At 43.2% G+C, this 22844-nt stretch overlaps 1 protein-coding gene and 1 pseudogene across 1 annotated transcript; one reads left to right on the top strand and one right to left on the bottom strand.

The window, feature by feature from the left end:
* The first annotated feature begins 5971 nt into the window (after positions 1-5971).
* Positions 5972-6858, top strand: LOC139388191 (high choriolytic enzyme 1-like; annotated as a pseudogene).
* A 3348-nt stretch (positions 6859-10206) lies between these two features.
* On the bottom strand, positions 10207-22134 carry LOC139388321 (potassium channel subfamily K member 4-like). Its single transcript, XM_071134925.1, has 8 exons — positions 20174-22134; positions 18116-18380; positions 14059-14176; positions 13802-13962; positions 13499-13685; positions 11855-11997; positions 11022-11654; positions 10207-10914 (listed from the first exon to the last, which is right to left on the bottom strand). Exons 2-7 carry the CDS (start codon positions 18302-18304, stop codon positions 11037-11039), a joined length of 1416 nt encoding a protein of 471 aa, XP_070991026.1. The 5' UTR covers positions 18305-18380; positions 20174-22134; the 3' UTR covers positions 10207-10914; positions 11022-11036.
* Between the last annotated feature and the right edge of the window lie 710 nt (positions 22135-22844).

The raw sequence follows: 22844 nt of genomic DNA on the forward strand, positions 1-22844 counted from the left end.
ATCTTTATTACATGTTTTATTTTACCAGGAAGGCCAATTAAGTTAGGCCTACTAACTTCCATAAAGGCTGCATTTTGGATTGCTTCTGCAGTTTGATCATTTGTTGGTCTAGGCCTAGCCTACTTCATTTCAGAAACAGCTATATGATTATGCAATCCAAATTTGATTATGCAATCCAAATAGCTTCACAATATAAATGCTGCACTATTTCCTAGGCCTGTCATACCTGAGTTTCTAATGAACAATAACCAGTTAATTATGGGCCAATTTGCAAAATACATTTTATTCGTACATGTCTGTAATGCAGCGGAATTCATGTCCCCCAATGGATCAAACGACACCATAGTAAACATAGCTTTAGATGGCATGGAAAATGTTTGCAACCGAGCTCAGTCGACTCGGTCTTGTGACTCTGACCCGGCTCACTGCGCTACGTAGGCAACACTCGTCAGCTGGTACGCGGAGTTTTGGATCGATGCCAAGGAAGTGGGGGTCAGTGGACGACTGCAACGAGATGAGAAGAGGAAAAACCGAAGTCTAGAATCCGCTTGTTAACTTGACTATAACAGCTGGCATCGATAGAGGAAGGGAGAGGGGTGCGCATGCAGTGCTATCGCAGTCATGGAAAGAGCCGACAACCCATTTCCCCTGTCCGCGGAAAATTCATTTTAAAACACAGAACAGTTGGCAACTGGAATTATCTAAGTAGTGTGTTTGTTAAAATAGCTTAGCATGAGGAAGACCACATGCGGTAGTCTCCTATAATACAAATATATAACAGGAAATATTCTTTAATCAAACCTATCAATCATAAAATAATTAGCTTATAATAATGTATTGTATGTTCATGTGTTAGACCTATGACGTCTGAGAATATTTTCAGAGACACTGCAGAGAGATTGGAGACTGATGGCAGTGTTCCCGGTGTCATTGAGAAAAACATCGACCTTGAATTGAAGGTCATACACGGATTCCGCATGCGCTGCATTTCAAACGGTTTGCATGTTGCTGCAGTCAGCCTCCACACCAGCTCCACACGCATTATCCCCTATTGCAAAAACGGCGTTTCACATACACTATATTCTGGGCGATTGGTAGGTTTAGGAGCTTGAAGTGAATGTTTTTATTTATTATTGTTAATTAAGTTGTTAGAGCATAAGATGCCTTGCCTAGTCCTTTAAACACTCCTCTTTTTAGGAGTCACGTGAAACATTGTACGACTTTAGAATAGGTATGAACGAATGTGCTGTATGTCAAAGGAGGCCATGGCCTGGGATGGTGGCATGCTGACAGGTCATATGACCAGAGACAGGTGTGAACAACAGACACACAGGCACTAAAACAAGCAACCACACAGATAATGCTTTGTATAGTGAAAAGTGTATGCCGACTATAGCTTCCACAAAGCTAGGCTACTCTCTTTGTGATCCAGTTGTTGTGCATATGTGTATCTTACTACTGTAGCCCACTCATCTAATTGTTTTGCATACTTTTAATGAGATGGCTTTTTATTGAATTCTGCTTTTTCATCCTGGCGTTGGGGGTCTGCTGCCAAATGGTTGCAGAGACGGATATAAAGGGAGTTCATTATTTAGGGTGTCCTCAGCCTGTTCTTGTCCATCTAAGGTTAAGTAACCAAGAGTGAACTGAACAAATAGGGAAACGGGACATGGTCGAAATGGGAGAAGGGGTGAAAGAGAGACAGACCCTCAGTGATATAAAAAGTAAAAAGTAAGCCTTGTCATATCAGGAAATGTTCCACCAGCCAGCCGAACATTACATTCTAGTACTGCCATTCTTCCGTGGCATTGCATCTCTGAAAACCAACACCCTCTATATAGTAGACAACCCTATCCTGTCTGAATGGTGAAAGCATACTGGGATCTTAATTTTACTCATCCAATAGCCAAACACACATAACTGTTAGGCCGCATGGCATGTCACATGACGTGTTAGTTATTGTGTTAGTTATTACTGGGTCATTGTGGAATAGGACACCTGTCACCTGTTAGCATTGGTTTTGAGTGGCAATATTTTAGCATACATAAATGGTATAGATTTAGAAAGAGGACAGACATATTTGATCAATATACATTTATTTTTTAGCTTTTCAATGTTGGGAATCTGAATTGTCGCATTTCATTAGTTGTTGTATTGTAGCGCTCTCTAGTGGTGTTTTTATTACATTGCCAATTACATTATGTGCCTGCCTGTCTGTGGTGACGTCTGCTTTCGTCTCCTCGAGCACAAGGTCACAGAGTCAACTGCGCATGCAGGCTTGATGGTTTATCAGAGCCATAGGTGTAGGCGACAGCCGATTGACTGATCTACAAATCACCTTACATCATAAATAAATACTCATTATTATTTGTAGATGAGTCAGTCAGTCACAATTTATCAATACAGTGCTTGACTTGGACTGGAATAGCTGCCAGTACTCATTTTGGGTGCCGGTATGCCTACTGTTTATATTTAGGTGCAGGAACACCACAATTCTTTTGAGCTAATATTCTATAAGAGGAACAGGAGCTCAAGCAGAAGAACATTTGAGGTGCTGGTACTCAGCTCTGGTGAGCTCCTGCCCAAGTCAAGCACTGGATATATCACAGTTTGATGCTCTCAATCTCGCCTGCACTGCAATGTAGAATAAGCTCATTGAGATCCTATTGAATTACTAGAGAGGCTATGTCATGACCCCTCAAAGTTCCAGAATGGTATGAACATAGCAACCATAGATGCGGTAAAGGAGTGTAGACTGTTCCATTGACCAGATTGGAGCACATTCCACACATCTGATGTAAAAATATTGGATATTCATCAAATCCGTCATGATTGATGTATTGTAACAGGCCCACAATGCGGTTACTAAAGTCTGATTTGGATATATTTGGCTGTACAAGTTGTCCCTTTTCAGGTTTAGAAGTGACTGCTAAATGCAAAGTCCTGTTTATGTAAAGTGGTTAGTATACAGAACTCGGTGGTGGTAGTCAGTCGCCTTTTACTGTAATGCAGTTGATTGAGAAAGGTGATAGTCAGTTGGACAACTGAATGCATTCAACCTAAACGCTTCTTCCGCATTTAAGCTCTGAGTCAGAGAGGTGTGGGGGGCGGCCTTAATCAACATCATTGGCACAGTTGTTGTTAACTGCCTTGCTCAAGGGCACAATGGCCAATTTTTCCACCTAGCCGGCTCAGGGATTCAAACAAGCAACCTTTTGGTTACTGGCCCAACACTCTTAACCACTAGGCTACCTGCCACCCCAGAGGACGATGAACATGTGTTGGGGTTGACATCTATACAAGCATTATACTCAGCTTTTTACCGCAGCATGTGAAATACACATATGAACAATAGCCTAAATGTAGGCACATTTTTCTGGAGGGCAATGAGGAGACTCAGGAACATTCCCCCACGGCCCTTTCTCCCATGCGATTCCATGGCAATTCCGTTGTTTTGGTCAAGTTTGATTAACCTCTACCTTATCTAAATGGCTGACCTATGATACCGTCATCCGGTGCATAGGAACAGGTGTGTGAGACTGTCAGATACCCACATAGGGAGGTGCTACCAGTCAGGCTTCTGCTTTTTATCATCACTTTGGGTCAACATGCCTTTTAGCAGAGGGATTACTGCAGCAACCTCACCCAGTATGTCAGATTACATGGTTATGGGATCAAAACTATTTTCTATATATGTTAAACAATGTAATACAATAAACTATAATTTAACTATAGTAAACTAACTATTATCTGTAGTTTATTATTTACTATTTATAAACAACTGTAGACTCTTTATAAATGGTACCTTTGAGGAATCTACTTTGAAGAATCTAAAATATATTTTGATTTGTTTAAAACTTTTTTGGTCACTACATGATTCCATATGTGTTATTTCATAGTTTTGATGTCTTCACTATTAATCTACAATGTAGAAAATAAAGAAAACCTTTGAATGAGTAGGTGTGTCCAAATTTTTGACAGGTACTGTATATATTTTTTGTACTTTTACCCCTTTTTTCTCCCCAATTTGGTGTTATAGCCTTGTCCCATTGCTGCAACTCCCGTATGGACTCGGGAGAGGCAAAGATCGAGAGCCATGCCTCCACCGAAACACAACCATGCCAAGCCGCACTGCTTCTTGCCACACTGCTCGCTTAACCCGGAAGCCAGCGGCACCAATACAATACAATTGACAATCAAAGTCAGCTTGCAGGCATCCCGCCCACCTCAAGGAGTGGCTAGAGCATGATGGGACAAGGACATCCCGACCGGTCAAACCCTCCCCTGGCCCCAAACAACGCTGTGCGCTGCCTCAAGGGTCTCCCAGTCATGGCTGGGTGTCACACAGCTTGGGATCGAATCTGGGTCTGTAGTGATGCCTTAGACCGCTGCGCCACTCAGGAGGCCCTAAATGGTACCTTAATGTAAAGTGTTAGCCTACTGTTAAAAGTAGGGGTTTATTTAGTGACAACATCCACAATGGACTCCCTCGCTGAAAACTGAAGCATTTGGACCATTAGGGCTCTATTCAATCTGTATCGCTGAAGTGTTACAGAGAGCACGCTAGAAATGTAAAGGTCATTTCCTATTAAGCCGACATCTGCAGCATTTACCATGAATGCAGTCTCTGCTAACACAGGAACATTGCCTTTAAATTTCAATCATGTTGTAATGCTGAATTTTAGCAGTATGGAATGAATAGAGCCCTTAATCAGTCTGCGTTACAATACAGATTTATGTTAATATGTTAAATTCAAAGAATCTTTGTAATATATACAGCACTTAATGAATTTTCTAATGGATTCTATAAATGTACTCTTTGAGTGATATTTTAATGTCTTAGTATGGGAGCTTTGCCAACTCCGTACTCCCATATGTCCAGCTTGACTTATACATTGTAGATGCCTAGGCCTACTATCTGTAATCAGATGAAGATTAATTAGAGCTAAGATTATTCATGAAAAACATAGCTATCACAACTCTACCTGCCCTTGTAGATGTATCATGAGTCAGTGATTGAATGGATGGGCGAGGTTACTGTACTAATCCCTCTTCTAAATACTTGTTTTAGGCTCCTCGTGTTGACATATGGCCTGGTGGTCCCTCCCTGTGTGGCTGTATAAAAACTATGCTCTGACTCACTCACACACCTGCTTCCACCTTGAGCATCTCCACCCGCTAAAGGAGCACGAGCCAGAGCCTCAACTTCGCCATATTCGCCTTGCTCCTGCTTGGTCTCTCCCAGGCCCACTCTCCGCTTGTAAAAGCTGGAGCCCTTGGCACGGCTGAGCTCCTATCTAAACTCTCAACTCACTGTAGTGTTCAGAATCACTCACGCAGTGATTGTCTCCTCTGCAAGAATGGCCTGTTGAGGATGGTAAGTTTTCACTTTAAATGCACAATACTGTGCAGTGCTATATAATAATCAAGTCTACTGTATATTGAAAAGGTACATATTATTTGTGCAATTTACAACACTAGCAAGAAACAAAGGTACATAAGATTGATTTATAAGCTCACAAGTCAGTATCTGATTAACATAACATCTACAATCCATATCTTCGTTATGTGATCCACTTGACTGCACTAAGGGATGAGCCATCCACTTGACTGCACTAAGGAATGAGCCATCCACTTGACTCTTTGCACTTAGGGATGAGCCATCCACTTGACTCTTTGCACTAAGGAATGAGCCATCCACTTGACTCTTTGCACTAAAGGATGAGCCATCCACTTGACTCTTTGCACTTAGGGATGAGCCATCCACTTGACTCTGCACTAAGGGATGAGCCATCCACTTGACTCTGCACTAAGGGATGAGCCATCCACTTGACTCTGCCCTAAGGGATGAGCCATCCACTTGACTGCACTAAGGAATGAGCCATCCACTTGACTCTTTGCACTTAGGGATGAGCCATCCACTTGACTCTGCCCTAAGGGATGAGCCATCCACTTGACGCTGCACTAAGGGATGAGCCAGATGCTGATGGAGGGAGATGTAGCTGTACTCAGGACCAGAAACGCCATGAAGTGTTGGGGCAAGAGCAACTACTGCAGATGGACCAAATCCTCCTCTGGACTGGTGGAGGTGTTATATCATAAGACAATTACTTCTGTAAGTGAAAATAATTATTTTATTTCTACATTTACATAGCACATTCATTATTTATTCTTAAGCCATGAACACATATAATCTGATGTTACGATGCGATAACGCAAGTGAGACAGAAGTCTTATTGGTCTTCATCACAGATGACTCCGAAAAGGCTATGATTGAGACATCCATGAAATCGTTTCACACAAGAACCTGCATTCGATTTGGTCCCTGGAGTGGCCAGTCAGACTACATTGACATTCAGAGTAAAACTGGATGAGTTTTACTCACATGTCCACACACTGGGCATCTACCATGAGCACAACAGGAGTGACGGAGACCAGTATGTCAAGATCTATTGGTCAATTGGGGAAAACTATCCTCTCACTCATGGTCAAGTGCCCATATATCAAATCAAATTCATTGACAGCTTTTAAGAATTGCGCTATCTTACCTCAACAAAATCAACAAGTATCAGAAGCACTTTCATATATACTCATATCCATCTATACTTCCAGAAACAGGACACCAACAATCCAAATACACCATATGACAATTCATCTGTTATGCATTACCCAATTTGGATTTCAAGCTTTGTAAGACATGATGGCACACTTTTTAAGAGTCAACTGCCTACTGTTTTGATACTGTTCTTTTCTCATAAAATGTGTCCCTCTTCCATTTTAGGACCTGCCTTCTCAATTGAGAATGGGAAGGACACCATCACTCCTATTCCTAACCTGTCTGTGAAAATAGGATGTTGATGTTCAGAGGATCAAATCACATTTAATTCATCACATGCTTCATATACAACAAGTGTAGACTAACAGTAAAATGCTTACTTGCAGGCCCTTCCCAACAATGTAGAGAGAAAGAAATGAGAGAAATAATAGAAAAGTAAAACACGTAATAATAAATACACAATGAGTAACGATAACTTAGCTATATACACGTGTTATCAGTAACGAGTGGATGTGCAGGGATACAAGGTGATTGAGGTAGATATGTACATATAACTAAGAATAAAGGGACAGATAATAAACAGTAGCGGCAGCGTATGTAATGAGTCAAAACAGTTTGTGCAAAAAGGGTCAATGCAGATAGTCTACGTAGCTATTTGTTTAACTATTTAATTAACTATTTAGCAGTCTTATGGCTTGGGGGTAGAAGCTGTTCAGGGTCCTGTTGGTTATAGACTTGGTGCATCGGTGCCGCTTGCCGTGCGGTAGCAGAGAGAATAGTCTATGACTTGAGTGGCTGGAGTCTTTGAAAATGTTTAGGGCTTTTCTCTGACACCAACTGGAATAAAGGTCCTGGATGGCAGGGAGCTGTGATGTACTGGGCTGTACGCACTACCCTCTGTAGCGCCAAGCGGTCTTATGCCGAGCAGTTGTCATACAAAGCGGTGATGCAGCCAGTCAAGATGCTGTCAGTGGTGCAGCTGTATAACTTTTTGAGGATCTGAGGGCCCATGCCAAATCCTTTCAGCATCCTGAGGGGGAAGAGGCATTGTAGTGCTCTCTTCATGACTGTGTTGGTGTGTGTGGACCAAGATAGATTCTTAGTGATGTAGACACCGAGGAACTTGAAGCTTTCGACCCACTCCACTATAGCCCTGTCGATGTGAATGGGGGCGTGCTCAGCCCTTCATTTCCTGTAGCCCACAATCAGTTCCTTTGTCTTGCTGATGTTGAAGGAGAAGTTGTTGTTCTGAAACCACACTGCCAGGTCTCTTACCTCCTCCCTATAGGCTGTCTCATCGTCGTCGGTGATCAGGCCTACCACTGTCGTGTTGTCAGCAAACTTAATGATGGTGTTGGAGTCGTGCATGGCCAGGCAGTCGTAGGTGAACAGGGAGTACAGTAGGGGACTAAGCACTAAGCATCCCTGAGGGCCCCCCGTGTTGAGGGTCAGCAGTGGCGGATGTGTTGTTGCCTACCCTCAACACCTGGGGGAGGCCAGTCAGGAAGTCCAGGATTCAGTTGCAGAGGGAGGTGTTCAGTCCCAAGGTCCATAGCTTAGTGATGAGTTTTGAGGGCACTATGATGCTGTAGTCAATGAACAGCATTTTCACATTGGTGTTCCTTTTGTCCAGGTGGGTAAGGACATTGTGGAGTGCAATAGAGATTGTGTCATCTGTGGATCTGTTGGAGTGGTATGCAAATTGGAGTGGGTCCAGGGTGTTTGAGATGATGGTGTTGATGTGAGCCTTTCAAAAGCATTTCATGGCTACATACTGTATATGAGTGATATGGGGCAATAGTCATTTAGACAGGTTACTTTGGCGTTCTTGGGCCAGGGACTATGGTGGTCTGCTTGAAACATGTAGGTTTTACAGACTGGGTCAGGGAGAGGTTGAAAATGTCAGTGAAGACACTTCACAGAGCGCATGCTCTGAGTACGCATCCTGGTAATCTGTCTGGCCCTGTGAATGTTAAACTGCTTAAAGGTCTTACGCACTTCGGCTACAGATAGCGTGATCTCACAGCCATCTGGAAAAGCTGGTGATCTCGTGGTTCAGTGTTGCTTGCCTCGAAGCGAGTGTAGAAGGCATTTACCTCGTTTGATAGTCTTGTGTAACTGGGAAGCTTGCGGCTGGGTTTCCCTTTGTAATCTGTGATAGTTTGGAAGTCCTGCCACAACCTACGTGTTTCAAGAGGCCCCCGAATGGCACAGCAGTCTAAGGCACTGCGTCTCAGTGCTAGAGGCGTTACTACAGACACCCTGGTTTGAATCCAGGCTGTATTACAACCAGCCGTGATTGGAAGTCCCATAGGGAGGTGCACGATTGGCCCAACGTCGTCTGGTTTTGGCCGGTGTCGTCATTGTAAATAAGAATTTGTTCTTAACTGACTTGCCTTGTTAAATAAAGGTTCAAATAAAAAATAAAAACATCCTGCAAGCGTCAGAGCCAGAGTTGTAGGATTCAATCCTAGTCCTGTATTGACTCTTTATCTGTTCGGAGAGCATAGTGGGATTTCTTATAAACGTCTGCATTAGTGTCCCACTCCTTGAAAGCGGCAGCCTTTAGCTCAGTGAGGATGTTGCCTGGCTTCTGGTTGTGATATGTAAGTATGTGATATGTAAGTATGGTCACTGTGGGGATGATGTCATTGATGCACTTATTAATACCACCCTGCATACCACTGCTGGCTTGCTTCTAAAGCTAAGCAGGGTTGGTCCTGGTCAGTCCCTGGATGGGAGACCAGATGCTACTGGAAGTGGTGTTGGAGGGCCAGTAGGAGGCACTCTTTCCTCTGGTCTAAAAAGTATCCCAATGCCCCAGGGTAGTGGTTGGGGACACTGCCCTGTGTAGGGTGCAGTCTTTCCGATGGGATGTTAAACAGGTGTCCTGACTCTCTGAGGTCTTAAAGATCCCATGGCACTTATTGTAAGAGTAGGGGTGTTAACCCTGGTGTCCTGGCTAAATTCCCAATCTGGCCCTCAAACCATCACAGCCACCTAATAAACCCCAGTTTAAAATTGGCTCTTTCATCCCCCTCCTCTCCCCTGTAACTATTCCCCAGGTTGTTGCTGTAAATGAGAATGTGTTCTCAGTCAACTTACCTGGTAAAATAATGGATAAATTAAATCGTGACTGATGTGGTAAACTCTATGCAATCGGATGAATCCTGGAACATAGTCCAGTCTGCGCTGGTGAAACAGTCTGACCACTTCCATATTGAGCGTGTCACTGGTACTTCCTGTTTGAGCATTTGCTTGTAAGCAAGAATCATGAGTATAGAGTTATGGTCAGATTTGCCAAATGATCAACAACCTGTGTCAGTGCAGTGAGTATGAACTTTTTTTACAATTTATTTCCCAATTTTTATTTCCTTAAGTGTTCTTAAGTGCAAAAGGTTGCAAAATGTGTTGATAAGACATATTACATGTTGTTTTTCTCATTTCAGGTATGTAGTTTGTTAATTGAAGAACTGAGAAAAGATGGTTGTATACAATATAATTCTAAATGACTGTGTTATTCATTCTCAGTGTGCCACTGTATCTTCATTGTCCTTAATTTACTGACAGTCATCTTTCCGTTCCTCAGGAAAACAATGCAAATGCTGGAAAATCTCTCACACGCATGCACACACAAAATATTCTGATTATTTTAAAAATGTGTTGTTTATTTTACAGGACAGTTGTGTGTAATACATTCAAAGAATAATACTCAAAAATATATACAATGGCATATGCTGTACACAGTGCACACAGTAATAACGTCACTAGTGTAATACTTAGGCTAAGGTCATGCAAGACCAGATATGGTTATTGGCAGAGACTGGATTTACTCATGCCTTGAATTAGAACTTTCCTATTATATACACCAAAGCTTTGTTCTCTAAAGTTTGGGCTCTAGACATTCAGGGACAAATTCATTATGGGAGAGTTATTGTCATAAGGCTTTTTTCCCCTAATGGCAAAAAATCTAAATTGATTCAGAGTATTAAAAAAAATACAATGCATGTTGGTGTGCTTCACTGCTTATTATATCCAGAGAAAACAGGGCTTTGCAGTTTCATGATTGCCCAGTAGGGAGCGCTCACTCCATAAGCAAACATAGAAAAATGGGGCACATAAGATTGTGTTCCTTATTAAAACACTACGAAGGCAACATCAGGTTAAAGAAGTGACATGGTTAAGTTTTGTTAGGATTATTTGAATAAGTCAATCTGCTATTACATCAAGGCTCACTCCCTATTTGAATCAGGCATACACACACTCAAACTATGTTTATGAAACATGAACAGTGTAGTGAATAAAACATAATCAATCAGGTTCAGTTCTTCCCACATAACTTCTTCTTCCCTTCACCCCTAAAAAGAGCAGAGTCAGGGGTTTTCTAGTTTGACAGTTTCATAATTTGTATTTTTTTCCATATGTTTATCCATTTTCAACATGCTCTGAAAACATACAAACTCACCTTTGAGCATTTGGTTCATCTATCCTTCGGTGGCGGTGGATTTTCAGGGGGTTTTATGTCTCCATTGGGCTCTTTCTTCTCAGGCTTGGTAGGGCTAATTTTAGGGCTCTTCTCTGGGGGTGTCCTTCTGGGCCGTCTCCTCTTGGGCTTTCGTGAGCGTGTAGAGACGGGCTGTGTTGGATCCAACAGGGGATCCAAATGTAATTTTCCACTAACTGCATCTGAGGACTCATCAATGTATGCCAGGTTCTCTCCAAAGTAGTCCAGAGGCTGGGAATACAGGGATTCTGGGAAGGCATTCTCCTTATCGACATCCTTCTCTTTTTCCTCTACTACTCGCTCATGCTGCGAGACCTCTGACCCTGTCGCAGATCCAGACTCTGACTCGTTGGATGAGTAAGAGTATGAGGACGATCCAGTCTCTGATTGGCTGTTCAGCTGGCCATTCTCCATCACTCTGCCCCCCTTCCCAGGGGCCCCAGACACATGGCCTGCCCCATTGCCTCGGCTGCGAGGGCCATGTCGACGCTTTCGTCGTCGTCGTTTGAAGGGGTCGTCTGGCATGCGGAAGTCCACGGACATGTTCTGAATGTTCTGACCCCAGTCAGTGGTACGGGCTCTGAGCTCCTCCATCTGGGAAGAGAGCGGAAAGAGATCAAATCACTATTTAAAGAGAATCTAATGAAGTCACAACACACTTGAGAGTTGATAAGAGAGGAAGGGAGGATCATTGAGAAATAGAACAGGTGGCTATAGGTGACAAAGTGTAGAGTGCAGCCCATTTGCTTGTAGGTTGTACTCTCCCATTTTGGGCCCGATCAGTTTTTACACACCTCAGCCCTGGTCTTCTTGGACAGGACCCGAAGCCAGTTTGCAACCATGGACAGGATGGAAGCAAAGTAGGCCAGGCCCAGCAGGATCCAGAACCACACCAGGGGCTTGTACCAGTGGTCTTTACCACCATCTCCACTATCACCTGACAGAGATAAGCAATAGGATAGGTATAGATTTACAGGTGTAGACAATGGAGAATCAGCAACCTTACAGGTCTAAAGGTTGGTTTACACATGACAGATCTGCTGTTAAAACCCCCTAGAATCTAAGCCTGGGTGGGAACCAAATAGGGGTTTTCAAAGGGTTCTCCTATGGGGACAGCCAAATAACCATTTAAGGTTCTAGATAGCATCTTTTTTTCTAAGAGTGTACAGTCTAATAAGCATGAACCAATCACGTCTCACTGGAGCAGACGAGCCTATTGTTGTTTTTTGGTGGCATCATGTTTTAAAATGATCATACCAAGGATAATTTAGCTATTTGATTTTGAATTTTAGGACCCCTTTAGGTATAAAAAAACATATTTGATGAAACATTGAATTTGGCCAAACTGTGATTAGCCCATAGAAACACATTGAATAACAGATTTATACATGGAAAAACAGTCTCATCTTTCCATAGCGGGGTCAATAGTTTGTAGGCCAAAACCGCTAAAGACGTTTTCGAGAGAAGACCGATTTTCGGGATGTCTCATGGTCTGCTCTGCCACCTTTCACTACAGATGCGGAAGGCCGACATCGGCGGATGAGGTGAATTAAGACGCAGCCCATGCAGAGAGATATCTCTAGATTAAACAGTTCTCCCGAGTGGCAGAGTGGTCTAAGGCATTGCAGTGTTAGAGGTGTCACTGCAGACCCTGGTTCGTTCCCAGGCTGTGCCACAACCAGCCGTGATTAGGGCGGCGCACAATTGGCCCAGCGTTGTCTGGGGTAGGGTTTGGCTGGGTAGGGTTTGAATGTGTTCTTAATTGACTTACCTGGTTACATATCATTTTAAAAACAGATTTTATATGTTTTATTATGCTAATTAGATTTCAGCAGGGCGCAGACATCGACTCTAGGGGTTTATTAAATTAATCTCACATTAGTGAACATTACAGACTGAGCTGCCGGAAAACTCTATGGGGTTAATAATTAAACTTTCATTCAATGATTAAATTATTCACAAAGAGTAAAATAAATGTCCAGTTTAATGAGTGACTGTATTTTATCACTCAGGCCTCCTAAACTACATCAATCTGGAGTAGCAGGTGTTTGTGTCTGTTAATGTGTCTCAACACTGAAAGAGAGAGTTTCAACACTGAAAAGAGTTTCAACAGGGAGAGAGTTTCAACAATGAAAAGAGAGTTTCAACTAGGAAAAGAGAGTTTAAACTAGGAAAAGAGAGTTTCAACTAGGAAAAGAGAGTTTCAACTAGGAAAAGAGAGTTTCAACAATGAAAAGAGAGTTTCAACTAGGAAAAGAGAATTTCAACTAGGAAAAGAGAGTTTCAACTATGTAAAGAGAGTTTCAACAATGTAAAGAGAGTTTCAACAATGTAAAGAGAGTTTCAACAATGTAAAGAGAGTTTCAACAATGAAATGTGTGTTTTGATCTTTTGAGACAGATTCCTTGACCCAATCCTAAATGCAGTGGCGGAAGTACCTGCAACATAGTCTCCAAAACCCACTGTAGTCAGGGTGATGACAACAAAGTAGGACGCCTCCAGGAGAGTCCACTTCTCCACCTCCTGAAACACCAGCGTTGGCACTGCAACGAAGAGTGCTACCCCCAACAGGATGGAGAGTATGGCTGAGATGACTCGAACAATAGTAGGACTCACCTTCCATTTCTGAGAGGGAGACAGCAAAACATTAAAAAGAGGAAAGAAGGAAAGGGAGGGACTGAAATACTGACTGGCCGAGAAAGACAGAGGAAACACATTAAACCAAATATTTAGTGTCTCACCGCTAAGAGAAATTCAATTTTGAGGATGGCCTTCCTCAGCCCGGTCCCCAGATGGTCTCCAACTCCAGCCAGCAGGATACCAAACAGAGGGATCCCCACCAGGGCATAAAAGATACAGAACAGCTGCCCCCCTTCTGTCTTTGGGGAGATGTTCCCAAAACCTGAGGATGATGGTTTGTAGAGCTTTAGGATTGGGATAGGTAGTGTCAGTGTGTAACAATGGATTAAACATTGGGGAGATCAGCCTGCTGATTTACCGATGGTGGTGACGATGGTCCCAGAGAAGAAAAAGGCGCTGGCCAGGTCCCATTGGCTGGTGAAGGTGGAGGAATTGCTGCTAGGATCCACACCCGCACCCACAGCATCTGCCACCTCCTGGGATGGGACAGTCAGAAAGTTAAAGTGATAAGAGAGAGAGACAAGAGAAACAGTGATTGTAGTGTTTGGACCTGAATATTTCTGTATTTGCATTGTACAACTTGTAGACTTGTTTATGTGCTGCTGTGCGGTTGGTTGCTTACCTTACTTGCTACCTGCCAACTTTACGTTTCTTTATTTTGTATTACCATTTAGTTCCCTGAATTCCTATCGGACCTTGTAGTCATTGCAGATAATATTCTAATTTTTGGTGACTTTAATATTCACATGGAAAAGTCCACAGACCCACTCCAAAAGGTTTTCGGAGCCATCATCGACTCAGTGGGTTTTGGACAACATGTCTCCGGACCTACTCACTGCCACAGTCAAACACTATACCTAGTTTTACCCCGTGGAATAAATGTTGTGGATCTTAATGTTTTTCCTCATAATCCTGGACTATCGAACCACCATTTTATTACGTTTGCAATTGCAACAAATAATCTGCTCAGACCCCAACCAAGGATCATCAAAAGTCATGCTATAAATTCTCGGACAACCCAAAGATTCCTAGATGCCCTTCCAGACTCCCTCCACCTACCCAAGGACGTCAGAATACAAACATCAGTTAACCACCTAACTGAGGAACTTAATTTAACCTTGCGCAATACCCTAGATGCAGTCGCACCCCAAAAAACATTTGTCATAAGTAACTAGCTCCCTGGTATACAGAAAATATCCGAGCTCTGAAGCAAGCTTCCAAAAATTGGAACGGAAATGGCGCTACACCAAACTGGAAGTCTTCCGACTAGTTTGGAAAGACAGTACCGTGCAGTATCGAAGAGCCCTCACTGCTCCTCGATCGTCCTATTTTTCCAACTTAATTGAGGAAAATAAGAACAATCCAAAATGTATTTTTGATACTGTCACAAAGCTAACTAAAAAGCAGCATTCCCCAAGAGAGGATAGATTTCACTTCAGCAGTGATAAATTCATTAACTTTTTTGAGGAAAAAAAAAGATAATTAGAAAGCAAATTACAGACTCCTCTTTAAATCTGCACATTCCTCCACAGCTCAGTTGTCCTGAGTCTGCACAACTCTGCCAGGACATAGGATCAAGGGAGACACTCAAGTTTTTAGTACTATATCTCTTGACACATTGATGAAAATAATCATGACCTCTAAACCTTCAAGCTGCATACTGGACCCTATTCCAACTAAACTACTGAAAGAGCTACTTCCTGTGCTTGGCCCTCTTATGTTGAACATAATAAATGGCTCTCTATCCACCGGATGTGAACCAAACTCACTAAAAGTGGCAGTAATAAAACCTCTCTTGAAAAAGCCAAACCTTGACCCAGAAAATATAAAAAACTATCAGCCTATACATCGAATCTCCCATTCCTCTCAAATATGTTAGAAAAAGCTGTAGCACAGCAACTCACTGCCTTCCTGAAGACAAACAATGTATACAAAACGCTTCAGTCTGGTTTTAGACCCCATCATAGCACTGACTGCACTTGTGAAGGTGATAAATTACCTTTTAATGGCGTCAGACCGAGGCACTGCATCTGTCCTCATGCTCCTAGACCTTCGTGCTGCTTTTGATACCATCGATCACCACATTCTTTTGGAGAGATTGGAAACCCAAATTGGTCTATAGGGACAAGTTCTGGCCTGGTTTAGATCTGTCAGAAAGATATCAGTTTCTCTCTGTGGATAATTTGTCCTCTGACAAATCAACTGTAAATTTTGGTGTTCCTCAAGGCTCCGTTTTAGGACCACTATTGTTTTCACTATATATTTTACCTCTTGGTGATGTCATTCGGAAACAATGTTAACTTTCACTGCTATGCGGATGACACACAAGCTGTACATTTCGATGAAACATGGTTAAGCCCCAAAATTGCCCTCCCTGGAAGACTGTGTTTCAAACATCAGGAAGTAGATGTTGGCAAATGTTCTACTTTTAAACTCGGGCAAAACAGAGATGCTTGTTCTAGGTCCCAAGAAACAAAGAGATCTTATGTTGAATCTGACAATTATTCTTGATGGTTGTACAGTCGTCTCAAATAAAACTGTGAAGGACCTCGGGGTTACTCTGGATCTTGATCTCTCTTTTGACGAATTTTATCAAGGACAGCTTTTTTCCATCTACGTAACATTGCAAAAATCAGAAACTTTCTGTCCAAAAACGATGCAGAAAAATTCATTCATGCTTTTGTCACTTCTAGGTTAGACTGCTGCAATGCTCTACTTTCCGGCTACCCAGATACGGCACTAAATACATTTCAGTTAATGCTTAACACGGCTGCTAGAATCTTGACTAGAACCCAAAAAAACGATCATATTACTCCAGTGCTAGCCTCTCTACACTGGCTTCCTGTTAAGGCAAGGGCTAATTTCAAGTTTTTACTGCTAACATTACATGGGCTTGCTCCTACCTATCTTTCCGATTTGGTCCTGCCGTACATACCTACACGTACGCTACGGTCCCAAGACGCAGGCCTCCTTAAGGGAGCTGGAGGCAGGGCTTTCTTCTATAGAGCTCCATTTTTATGGAATGGTCTGTCTATCCATGTGAGAGACGCGGACTCGGTCTCAAACTTTAAGTCTTTTATTGAAGACTCATCTCTTCAGTAGGTCCTATGATTGAGTGTAGTCTGGCCCAGGAGTGTGAAGGTGAACGGAAAGGCACTGGAGTAACGAACCGCCCTTGCTGTCTCTGCCTGGCCGGTTCCCCTCTCTCCACTGGGATTCTCTGCCTCAAACCCTATTACAGGAGCTGAGTCACTGGCTTACTGGTACTCTTCCATGCTGTCCCTAGGAGAGGTGCGTCACTTGAATGGGTTGAGTCACTGACGTGATCTTCCTGTCTGGGTTGGCGCCCACCCTTGGGTTGTGCCGTGCTGGAGATCTTCGTGGGCTATTCTCGGCCTTGTCTCAGGATGGTAAGTTGGTGGTTGAAGATATCTCTCTAGTGGTGTGGGGGCTGTGTTTTGGCAAAGTGGGTGGGGTTATATCCTGCTTGTTTGGCCCTATCTGGACAGGGCCACAGTGTCTCCCGACCCCTCCTGACTTAGCCTCCAGTGTTTATGCTGCAGTAGTTTATGTGTCGGGGGGCTAGGGTCAGTCTGTTATATCTGGAGTATTTATCCTGTCTTACCCGGTGTCCTGTGTGAATTTAAGTATACTCTCTAATTCTCTCTCTTTCTTTCTCTCTTTCTCGCCTTTCTTTCTTTCTCTCTCTCAGAGGACCTGAGCCCTAGGACCATGCCTCAGGACTACCTGGCCTGATGACTCCTTGCTGTCTCCAGTCCACCTGGCCGTGCTACTGCTCCAGTTTCAACTGTTCTGCTTGGGGCTATGGAACCCTGACCTGTTCACCGGACGTGCTACCTGTCCCAGACCTGCTGTTTTCAACTCTCTAGAGACAGCAGGAGCGGTAGAGATACTCTGAATGATCGGCTATGAAAAGCCAACTGATATTTACTCCTGAGGTGCTGACCTGTTGCACCCTCGATAACCACTGTGATTATTATTATTTGACCCTGCTGGTCATCTATGAACATTTGAACATCTTGGCCATGTTCTGTTATAATCTCCACCTGGCACATCCAGAAGAGTACTGGCCACCACTCATAGCCTGGTTCCTCTCTAGGTTTCATCCTAGGTTCTGGCCTTTCTAGGGAGTTTTTCCTAGCCACCGTGCTTCTACACCTGCATTGCTTGCTGTTTGGGGTTTTAGGCTGGGATTCCGTACAGCACTTTGTGACATCAGCTGAATTTAAATACATTTGATTGATTGATTGATTGATTGTACTGCAACCCAACTATAGAGGTCTCATTGGATTTCATGACCGTTGCCTTGGACACCCCGAAAGTCTAATATCCCAGTCATTCAGTCATTTTAACCTGTTTGTTCTGTAGGTCTGTGTTTAGGCTATGTAGGGTACCTCTATGAGGGCCTGCAGAACGTCTGGGCTGACGCAGGTGTAGTTCTCCAGGAAGGCTCTGCGTGTGTCCTGCAGCTGTATGTGCTGGCCCTCCTCATGGGGAGCCTCCAGGGCCTGGAACACCACGGCCCCCAGCACTAGGTAGAGAAGCACCCCCGTCAGGATACACAGGAGGGTGGAGCAGCGCATGCTTGCACCTTCGTTAAGCCCCAAAGAAGCACGCTTCTTCCCCCCGCTGCCAGTGCTGGAGCGCTCTGGGGCCCAGCTGCAGAACAAACACACCAAACACAGACAGAAAGCCCATGAAAACAGATGTCACCCACATTAGCTAAACTGCAAGGTAATCATTAATCGGAAACTAAACGTAATACAGACTGTAGCCCCCACCATATTACTGACTGGAAACTAAACGTAATATAGACTGTAGCCCCCACCATATTACTGACCGGAAACTAAACGTAATACAGACTGTAGCCCCCACCATATTACTGACCGGAAACTAAACGTAATACAGACTGTAGCCCCCACCATATTACTGACTGGAAACTAAACGTAATACAGACTGTAGCCCCCACCATATTACTGACTGGAAACTAAACGTAATACAGACTGTAGCCCCCACCATATTACTGACTGGAAACTAAACGTAATACAGACTGTAGCCCCCACCATATTACTGACTGGAAACTAAACGTAATACAGACTGTAGCCCCCACCATATTACTGACCGGAAACTAAACGTAATACAGACTGTAGCCCCCACCATATTACTGACTGGAAACTAAACGTAATACAGACTGTAGCCCCCACCATATTACTGACTGGAAACTAAACGTAATACAGACTGTAGCCCCCACCATATTACTGACTGGAAACTAAACGTAATACAGACTGTAGCCCCCACCATATTACTGACTGGAAACTAAACGCCCCCACCATATTACTGACTGGAAACTAAACGTAATACAGACTGTAGCCCCCACCATATCACTGACTGGAAACTAAACGTAATACAGACTGTAGCCCCCACCATATTACTGACTGGAAACTAAACGTAATACAGACTGTAGCCCCCACCTTATTACTGACTGGAAACTAAACGTAATACAGACTGTAGCCCCCACCATATTACTGACTGGAAACTAAACGTAATACAGACTGTAGCCCCCACCATATTACTGACCGGAAACTAAACGTAATACAGACTGTAGCCCCCACCATATTACTGACTGGAAACTAAACATAATACAGACTGTAGCCCCCACCATATTACTGACTGGAAACTAAACATAATACAGACTGTAGCCCCCACCATATTACTGACTGGAAACTAAACGTAATACAGACTGTAGCCCCCACCATATTACTGACTGGAAACTAAACGTAATACAGACTGTAGCCCCCACCATATCACTGACTGGAAACTAAACGTAATACAGACTGTAATGCAGACTGTAGCCCCCACCATATTACTGACTGGAAACTAAACGTAATACAGACTGTAGCCCCCACCATATTACTGACTGGAAACTAAACGTAATGCAGACTGTAGCCCCCACCATATTACTGACTGGAAACTAAACGTAATACAGACTGTAGCCCCCACCATATTACTGACTGGAAACTAAACGTAATACAGACTGTAGCCCCCACCATATCACTGACTGGAAACAGAAAACATGTTGCTGATTGTTACACTCTATGTGTAGGCTGCACTCTTTAAAAGTTTTTCAAAGGGGTTCTACAGCTGTCCCCATAGGAGAACCCTTTTTGCTACCTGGAACCAAAAAGGGCTTTTCAAAGGGTTCTCCTATGGGGACAGCCGAAGAACCATGTAAGGTTCTAGACAGCATCTTTTTTTCTAAGAGTGTACTGTATACAGTCTAATAAGCATGAAGCAATCATGTCTCACTGGAGCAGACAAGCCTAGTGTTGTTTTTCGGTGGCATCATGGATGTGGTATGAGTTGAAACCAGGAATGGACTTGAATTCTACCAGAGATGTGTCTAAGTAAAGGATCATTACTATCTACCACACTACTCTTCATCACTTGGTTACCTCTCTCTCTCCTCTTCCTCCCTCTTCCTCCTCTTCCAGCTGCTCTTCCCTCTGCGGCTGAGGATGGAGATTCTGGACCCGTAGCTGCGGGGATGGCCGTCCTCCTCACAGCCCGAAGGTGGGGACACTGGGTGGGTTTTACCAAGACGTTGGTGTTGAACAAAATAACCATTGTTATTGGACCACTAGTTACTGAAGAGATTACTCATTAATGTTTGACAACATTACAAATATCATATTAAAGGTTAGTTATTATGTATGAGATCAATCAACTTTGAACAGGACAATTCCCTGTTGTTCAGAATTATTTGTTGTTTGTTTTCCATTGATGAGAGGTTCCCTGTGTGACAATGAAACATGTGGTTCAGCACTGCTACACGATGCTTTTGATTGTAAATGTAACGTCACCAAAACGACAGAAAATGAGCTGTCAACCAAAACCCTGTGTGAGAGAGAGAACATACAACAGATGCACATCTCTAATGGATCACATTGGGGAGAGAAAAAAATCATCAAGGTGATATAATGGTGGATGGAGCAAGATACACAAACATGCAGAGTCAATAAACATAAAAAAGGCTGTGTTCAAGACAACTCGCAAACTCTGAATCTCAGGTTAAAGTTAGATACGTTTTTGTGGCGTAGAGCTTCCTATTGGTTGACTCAGTTACTTTCCAAGTGGGAAATTATGACCTTATCTTTCTACAATGAACTTCCAAGTTCCGAGTCGTCTTGAACGCGGCAATAGACAAATAGAGGTGTGCTTCAGCCAGCAGAGTGGGTTAGAGCCCAAAAAAGGTGTGTGTGTGTATGTGTCTGCACGTGCCTCCGGCCATGTCTGTCCATTAACACAGGGGAGAAACATTATTCTATACCAGATATACCACACTAGCAGGCTCGGCTGTGTGAAGAATTAATACCCCATGATTCTCAGGTCCCAGATGTGATGTGACTGAGCTGAATTACACATTCAGTGTAATGTCCTTTCCAAGCTGCTGAGTGATTGGGTAATTTAGTCCTTGACACAGCTTTAGATTTTTAGTCAGCCCAGGTTCAAGACCCCAGGGACACACTAATGCTGTATATTTACATGTAGGTGTAATATTGTCTTCTGTCTGATTTTCTGTATTGATGTTGTGCAGTAGGCCTACACTGTATGTACTGTGAGTGTGTGACAGGTTACATCTGTGCTTTTTCTCACTCATCTAAGATATAACATTGCTTTTGCAGTCAGCAACTCCTCTGGGCCTGATTTAACCTGAGACCAATAACCTGTCACCCACACAGTGAAATTTACACTACCCAGCCAAACAACTTCAGCAGCTGCTCGGGATACACAAAAAAATGCATGGACAGACAAGCCTTTCATCCTAACGTGCAGCTATTTTGCACATGCTCTCAGATCAAAATAACTGCCCTTCAACCTCCCTTTTAGTCATGTGCATTAGCTGACATCAATCACTAGTGACAGTCAAGTTATGTTTTTATAAAATTACAAAAGCTGTCAAAAAGGCCTTTTCAGTGCCACCAAACAATAATTTGAAACTTTAACAAGGTTTAACTTTAATTGTTCTTAATTACAATCTCTCCACTGCACAGTTATAGAAAACCATGAACAGATTTAATGCCTAACTGTCATATAAAGACGTCATCCTTGAGATACCGATCACGCTCAAGTCATGGCCCTTCTAAGGTACAGATACTTCACACAACACAGTCAAAATGCCTGAGAATACATCCTTCGATTACACAGAATGAAGTTAATATGGGGTACTTTATCTGTAACAATGAAACAATTGCCATGTTCATTATCTCATCCAATGGAAGCAGGATTTGTGGTCTCTCTAACACACAGGGGGTGAAGCCTGTGGACATCTCTTACCTCAAAATGAACGATCTTAAAAATCCAGGATATCAGCAGCTATAGGAAGGGTCTCTTTCACACACTCACACTAGACGCTAGGAGAGTAAACGTGCACGAGCGTGCATGTGCATGAGCGCGTGGGAGAGGCTGTTGCTGAGTGTCCAAGAAATGAAAAGCTACTCCATCAAATTGACTTTGAAGAGAGAGAGCTAGGGAGAGAGGTGGAATCAGAGGGAGAGGTGGAATGAGTGAGAGAAAGGGAGTGGGAGAGATGGAGGGAGGGGTCAATGCAGATACACTGAGCTAGAATTAGCTTATTGCTTTTTTTTTGTTTCCTCTACCCTGATTTGGATCACTCAGTTTCTCTAAGGCAATAAGTGGAGAGGAGGGTAGGGACTAACAGTGTCTCTTGTGGAAATCGGACACAGGCTTTTGGTGGCACCTTATTTGGGGAGGAAGGGCACCTGGAATAGGTGGAAAGGTATCAACAACATAAACCACATGGTTTCCATGTGTTTGATGCCATTCCAGACATTATTATGAGCTGTCCTCCCCTCAGCAGCCTCCACTGGTATCGACATTGTGGTGTAGGCTATATCATGTATGTGTGATAGTGAGCAATTCCACTATTCAGACATACAATGTAACACTTTTTCATACACCTACAATATACTGTAGTCGTGTAGCTCTCTCTATGGGTATGAGTAGCAGAGTATCAGTGTCTCAGTCTGACAGTGCCAGGATCAATTCCTCTAGTGGAGTTTACGAGGTCTGCTGGCGTTACACTGCCGACTCCGCAATGGGCAA

Source organism: Oncorhynchus clarkii, chromosome 29, assembly GCF_045791955.1.
Source record: "Oncorhynchus clarkii lewisi isolate Uvic-CL-2024 chromosome 29, UVic_Ocla_1.0, whole genome shotgun sequence".
Taxonomy (NCBI): Eukaryota; Metazoa; Chordata; class Actinopteri; order Salmoniformes; family Salmonidae; genus Oncorhynchus; species Oncorhynchus clarkii.